This window comes from Oryzias melastigma, unplaced genomic scaffold, assembly GCF_002922805.2.
Source record: "Oryzias melastigma strain HK-1 unplaced genomic scaffold, ASM292280v2 sc00581, whole genome shotgun sequence".
NCBI classification, from domain to species: Eukaryota; Metazoa; Chordata; class Actinopteri; order Beloniformes; family Adrianichthyidae; genus Oryzias; species Oryzias melastigma.
The window spans coordinates 14,557-21,902 of NW_023417173.1; the positions used below are offsets into that span (position 1 = coordinate 14,557).

Sequence of the window (7,346 nt, forward strand, 5' to 3'; positions counted from 1 at the left end):
ATTATTATTATTAAGACAGAGGCTCCACATCTTCAGTTGAGAGTAGGATCAGTCGTCAGAGTCACTTCAAAGTGTATTTACACATAAATATTCTGTTGAACAAGTTTAAATGTTACGTTTAATCCCAAGAAGTCATATGTTCATACAGTACATGGTAACGTTTTGTGAGCACTGGGTGTTTCGTGTTTCAGGAAGACAAACTTTGTCTTTTTGGATGTCATTGTGTATACATATTATGACAAACTAATGTACAATGTAAAACATAACGAAAATACACCAAACCAGGGAATGTACAGAGAGATTTGCTAAGTAGACACATTTAGATAGCTACATACGTCACACAGTTCCGTGCATAAGTCCATCACATGCTCCCAACCTTGTGGGAACAGTTTGTAGCGGACCTTTCCTCTTCCAACTTGACTGTGTCATATTGAAAAGCCCATAAAGACATGGATGACAGAGTATGGTTTGGATGAACTTGACTGACCTCCACAGAGTCCTGACCTGAACCCCATAGAACACATTTGGGATGATTTAAAGCAGTGTGTGACCTGACCAATGCATTTCTGGAAGAATGGTCAAACATTCCCATAAACACACTCCTCAACCTTCTGGACATCCCAGAAGAGTTGAAGCTGTAACAGCTGCTAAAGGTGGACCAACATCATATTGAACTCTATGGACTAGGACTGGGATGACACTTCAGCTCATATGTGAGTCAAGGCAGGTGAGTAAATACTTTTAGTAATATATGAATGAATGAACGAAATGGTTTATTTCAAGCAATCAGGTAATAATACATTACATATCACTTAATAAATCACAAGTTGATCACTTGAAAGTGTAACCCCGATTAAATTCTGAAGTGCTCTCTTGGACTGTTTTAACTCTGCAGTACTGGTGGTCCAACACTAGGGGGCGATATGTTTCTGAGAGACGCCCTTAAAGCTTCTAGCAGGAAGAACGTTTCCTACTCAGACCCCAGTGAGACAACGAGACGACACCGAAGGAGAAGTGGCTTTAATGAAAGATACTGCTGTACACAATTCAGCACCTGTTAGAGATACTTGATTGTTTCAAGATTTTCAAAAGTCCGATTTTGAAGATACCGTGGTGAGTTGCAAGTTTAGTTCTGATGTTCGAACAAGCTAAAGTGCTAGCTGTGGAGCAGAGGAAAGCACATGTTTGCTGTAATATTTGTTTTATTTAATAGAAATACCATTTAAGAAAGCAGGATTTTATTTATTAATTTTGAAAAGTATAAGTGTGTCAGATATTATTTAAGAATGAATGTAAGAAGGTTAGCTCGAGTCGGCTAACTGCCTCGCACGTGTGTGCAGGCTGGTTTTTTTCCACCCCTTCAGAGAGCGAGCCGTGCTCTGGAAGATCAAAGCAGAATCCGCGCTGTTGCTGTGGCCTCACCTGTTTTCCTGGATGCACTGCTCCCCACCGGAAGGAGGTTAAGCTGGATTTTCCATTCCTAGGATCTCCCAAGTAACTTTTCTGTTCTCGTTTCAATTGCGCATTTTTTTCTTCCTCCACCGCTGGAGATTTCCCCCCCCTATTTTTTTAAAAAATATATATTTTTTCCCCCTGAGATCTCAGAGTTTAAAGACTACTTTTTTTTTGGGACATTTATTGCGAATTAGTGTTGGATCCAACATAGAGTCGTTAAGGGTTGATTCGGAATCTGTTATTGTTTCTTGTGTGATTATTATGAAGAAATGTTCTGCATATTGTTATTTTTTTTCCACACTGTTGAACCATAAGTGAAATTAATCCTCACAATTTGTTTTGAGATTTATTGTTTACCTTTTTTTATGTGTACCTGATATTTTTTTTAATTTAATACAGATTCTTTATTTTACATTTAAACTTGTGTTGAGTGTGTCATTGTGGGTTGGAAGGGTGTACTAAGTCAGTATTAAATACAGCATTCCTCCTTCACGAACTTAGCGAATAAACATAAATTCTTTGAGCATAAGTAGCCTCCTACCTAGCGTACAGGTACGCAGAGTTACACAAAAGGGAGTGGAAGGAAGGCACAATTAATTAATACAGGCAATTAATACAGTTTGTATTTATCAAAGAGTGATTATAAAAATAGAAAATCATCTTCATTAGTTAATGGAAAAAACCCCAAAATATTCTAATTTAAAAGAAGAAAAAAAATACATATACATATATATATATATATATATATATATATCATTTGTGCAAATTGTGTTCATCAAAGAAATGATTATAGTACACAAAAAATAATTGGTTGGAAAGAAAAGAATAAGCAGTTTGAGCAGAAATCAATGCTGCATCACAGCTTAGTAACAAGTTTAAGGCCACATAATGGTTTTTCGTTGTTTTGACAGAGAGACTGTGAAGGTCTCATCTCAAGGGAAATGTGCTCGAGTTCTGCAGCTCAGAATTGGGTCAGAGTTCACATCCAGCGGGTTTTTGAGTTCACATTTCACATTTTGCTTGAAGTAAAGGGTCAAACATGTGTAATCCTACAGTTTTCAAAGTCTTTCATAGATTTTATTTCCAGAGGCTTCGTCTGATCAGGTGGTCCGAGTGGTTTCACAAAGATTCTGGAGTTCAGAGTCCACGTATTGTGGATCTGTTTCCTCGATCGTAGGAGCCTCTCGTGCTTCGCCAGATCAGCGTAATATTTACACCGATGATCGTTAAGATAAATAGCAGAACCCTTCAGGTGTTTTCTTTGCTTCATCAGAGCTATCTTGTGCTTGCGATTCACAAACCTGATCAGGATCGCTGGTTTATCCGTATTCTTTCTCCGAGGAAGCAGATGACAGACCTCAACAGTGTGTAGGTCCAAGGAAATTCCTGCTAGCGCTGGTAGCACCCGGCCGCACCCGGAGTTGTAGTTGAAGTCCCGTGAGAATCACATTATTCATCCGTGCCTGTTGATCCATGTCATGCATCCTCCTCTCCAGGAGATCTTGGCGATTATCTCGTTGTTCGTTACGTGCCTTTTCTTGATGGAAATCTTCCAGGAGTCGTAGCAGTTGTGTTAGCTTAGCTTCCAGCAGGGCTGCTAGCGTAGATTCAGAGAGAACAGCTGGGGTTAGCTTAGCCTGGATGTTGGCTAACGCGGTTTTAAGCTCTGCCAGATCAGCTTCAAGATTTTTCTTCGGTGCCATGTTCAACTCTCCTCGTTGCGGTAGTTGTTGCTGCAGCTTGGTGATTAAAGTCGCTTGTGGGCAACTTTAAAAAACTTTAAAAGCCGAAAAGTTGAGGAGAGCTGAAAACATGCATCTGCTCGTGACCTGGAACCGGACCCGATATATTATATCTAATGTGTGATTAATATTAAAGGGAGGTGGGGGCTAATTGTCAACAAGGAGAGAGGGGTCACTTATATAATGTGCAAAAAACTAACTGTGACCGTTGCAGTGTTTGTATGAAAATTATTGTCACATTTCTATTAAAGCATGAAATGTCATTGAAAGCGTTAGGGTTAAAACACATATGTATCCAGGCAGATTAAGGTTGGATTCATTTATTAAATCCATACAGAGGTAACACAGGTTACTCATACATCATACAGTGTTTTTTCTGCTCTGGTCAGTCTGACTTTTATTTATTTCTCCATTCTGTCAGCAGTTTGTTCAGTTGATCGGCATCGGCACCGGTGAACTCCCCCTGAAAGACAAAAGACAAAAAAGCAATTATGAGGAGTAATATCATCTAATAACTAAGCTAATAACTAGCTAATAACATCTTTCTGTTTTATAGTTTCTGTCAGAAAAATAATTCAAGTTGAGGTATGAAGTAGAGCTGGGTATCACCAATAATTTCCCGAATCAATTAGTTTAGACCAGGGATCACCAACCTTTTTGAAAATGGGGCAATTTCATTGGTACTGAGTCATACAAAGGGCAACCAGTTTGAAATAACAAAATTGCTCAGTTTGCCTTTAGTTATACATTATTAATAATGAATAATGATAATCCTCTTTGTTAAGACATTGATTTCTTACCAAAATTATCAATAATAAAATGACCCAAATGACAAAAAAATTCATGTCTGTGACTGTATGATGTTCATTTAGTCAGGAATGCATGTTTAGGTCAACTAAACGTTAGCATTAGCCGTCCAATGGTAGCATTCCTTTATACAGTAGCATCAAGCTAGCTGATTGTAGCATAACTGCTGTTATGCATTTGATTGATCTCTACTTTTATGGATAGATTAGTGTTCTGTTAAGCTTACTAACTTAGATCAATCTAGATTGATTAATCAATTTGATCAACCCAGCTCTGGTATGAAGAAATTATTTCTACATGTGGCAGATCTTTTCCCCCTCACTTTCTGTTTGCTTTTATCTAAGTAGAACACAACTTTGCAGAACTAGACAAGTTTTAATGATCTAATTTGTTTTTTCTAGAATGAAATGATAGTTTGTTGCAACTAATGTATAAAATTATATTTTCCTAAACTGCAATAAACTACTACTTTATTTCACTTACCTTATCACCCGCCTTGTAGAACTGGAATAAAGGTGTGCAAAGAACACCACAAGCCTTAGTAATTTCCTGAAAGAGGGAAAAAAAATTTTCATGAATAAAATTGTTGTGCTTTCTACTCACTTCCCTCCCTAACTTGTTTGACCAAAGTGAACCCTGGCTGCAAATTTCATATCAGAAACACCAAAGTTTTCTGTCTCTTGTCATAAAAGCTAACCGCAGCAGGAAGATTCAGTTAAAGAGTATTTCACATTCTTCAGAGCAGGTTCAGAAACCGTCTGGTCTGCTCATCTACAGCAACAAAGTTCATGGTTGTTAAAAGGAAAGTCCTGAAATACACCCAAAAGCTCACCTTTCCTGTTCTGAAACAGCTAGAAGCTACATTTTATGGTAGACGGTATCTGCGTTTACATGGCCACAAGTAATTGGAATAAACACCTGATTAGAATAAAAACGTGTCGAGTAAACACTGCATTCGGAATACTCTAGCGGCTAGCCCAATGAGACTCAGACCCAGATTTCCTTCCAATCAAAAAAGGTGGGTTGTACAGATTGTTGATCCGATCATAGTGCATGTAAACAATTGTGATATATATATAAATCTATGTATATGTATATATGTGTGTGTATATATGCATATATACACACACATATATACATATATATATATATATATATATATATATATATATAAAATAATGCTGGTTTGTATTGGCCAAAGTGGAAGGCATGCACACTCACTGGAGCCCTGTCCACATCCACCTTCAGGAAAACCACATTCTTGTTGTCTGGTTGTTCTGACAAGTCCTGCAAGACAATAAATTGTTCCCAAATGTACATCAAACTAATTTCTACAGCAGAATCAGACAGCTTTTACTGAAAAACTGTTGTACCGTGTTGTATATACTAAGCCCTTATCAGGCATTTCTTCTCTTTAAGGTGGTGGGAAAATTTTACATTAAATTAGCAGGAGGGCATTAAACTCCTGTCACTTACAACAAACACCGGAAAAATGGTCCTGCAGGGGACACACCATGTTGCTGTGAAGTTCACAACCACCAGCTTGTCACCGGACTCTTGCAGCATTTTCTGGAATGCTTCCTGCAAAAACGCATATTTACATATTTTATTTTAAATAAAAACAGTGGAATAAAATGTATTTAAATTATTTAATTTCTCGTCATACTAGTTATAAGAAGAATAAGCATATATAATAAGCATATAAGAAGCAGCAGAAAGAGAAAACTTATGGGTTTCAAAATAAAAACTTCTGCTGTCACTTCAAAATAAAACAAAAAAATGTGATGTCACATTTACGCACTTTAACACCGAAAATAGCATTGTCCATTATCGCCATGGACAAATAAAGTGTATATTGAAAGCACAAATACACAACATCATTTCTGACACAAACCTGCATTTTACAAGAACTCAGACATCCAAGCAGGACAAATTACTCCTCCGGGAGCCAGGAAGGGGGGGGGGGGACCGGAGATGCAACTGAGTCAATGTAAACCAACTGACCGCTGTAAGACAGACTCCCCAGGCAAAACAATTCCTGATAATTAACTTCCGTGGTGGATTTTTTATTTGCAATCTTATTTTCATTGGCAGCATATTTGTGGCGTTTCTTTTATTTGCAACTTTATTTCTTTCTGGAAACCAGTAGCCTATTTTTTTTGTTTGTTTTACTCATATGTCTCTTTAAAGGCTCTGCACATTTTTACATGTATGCCTAATGTTTATTTTTTTCTTAATTAAAATTTTAAAATAACAGTTTTTCTTACAATTTTCCTTCTAATGTATGTACTGTCGAGTTTAAAACAGTTTTCAATTATTTTCTTTTTTTTTTTCAAATTTACATTGTGGGTTATTTTTATTTATGATCCTAATTTGACCCCATACATGAGGCTTTCTTAACCGCAGTAACACAATACTGTATTTTTACATTCATCAAAGGGCAAAAACACTGTCAATTTTAAAACTCATAAAAAAATATTGATAGCCAGTACGCAGGTGTTTGCTCCATTTTATGATCTGTGTGATGTCAATCATTTCATCAACGACTGTCATCACTCTAAATGAATAAATGCATGAAAAAAGGTTAGTAAATGAGAGAAGACTGCTGAGAAAAACACATTCTATTGTATTTTAAAACTACTTACAAGCTTGATTACTTCACAGATCATGTTTGCAGTTTTGTAGATACGAACTCCCACTGGATGTAACAGACAGCAGCTAAGCAAATCCCAGTTACTGCCAAAGACGGTGACTTACCTTATTTATAACAGGGCATCAAGCTACCTGTTCAACGGCCGAGAAGCCACACCCCCCAAAACTGGTATTCATCTACCAACAGAAAGTACTTACATAAAAAATACTAGACATCAGATTCTTTTCAGTCAAGCTTTAAGAAAAACCATTCCACTGAGACCGCTCTCCTCAGAGTTTCTAAAGATGTGCTGATATTAGCTGACTCGGCCCAGTACTCTATCCCAGTACTTATAGACTTAAAATCTGCTTCTACACCGTAGATCACAATATTTTTATTGAACTTTTCCACAATATGCTCTCTCTGGGTCTGTTTCAAAATGGAAGAACTTTCAGTTTTTCAAGCTCTGCGATAGAAAAAAATGACGTGGCGTTCCCCAGGGTTCTGCACTTGGTCCTAATTTATTCATTTTCTGCTTGATTCCTCTTGGGATACGTATTAATCAAGTCAGCCACATTTCATATCATTTCTATGCGGATAATATCCAGCCATTCCCTGAAAAGGAGTATTACAAACTACAAAATTTGTTGGATTGCTTAACCAGCATTAAAACAAGGCTGTGTTATCATCATTTAGTCTTAAACAACCAG

At 37.1% G+C, this 7,346-nt stretch overlaps 1 protein-coding gene and 1 long non-coding RNA gene across 2 annotated transcripts; one reads left to right on the top strand and one right to left on the bottom strand.

Annotated features, from left to right (window-relative positions):
* The first annotated feature begins 786 nt into the window (after window positions 1-786).
* LOC112142189 lies at window positions 787-1,875 on the top strand. Its single transcript, XR_002918545.2, has 2 exons — window positions 787-1,113; window positions 1,341-1,875. It is a non-coding gene; the product is annotated as an uncharacterized LOC112142189 (long non-coding RNA).
* Window positions 1,876-3,501: 1,626 nt separating this feature from the next.
* LOC112142191 (thioredoxin) lies at window positions 3,502-6,964 on the bottom strand. The gene is made up of 5 exons (XM_024265436.2): window positions 6,650-6,964; window positions 5,481-5,585; window positions 5,226-5,291; window positions 4,488-4,553; window positions 3,502-3,660 (listed from the first exon to the last, which is right to left on the bottom strand). The coding sequence occupies exons 1-5, from the start codon at window positions 6,671-6,673 to the stop codon at window positions 3,595-3,597; spliced, it is 327 nt and encodes a 108-aa protein (XP_024121204.1). The 5' UTR covers window positions 6,674-6,964; the 3' UTR covers window positions 3,502-3,594.
* Window positions 6,965-7,346: the final 382 nt, after the last annotated feature.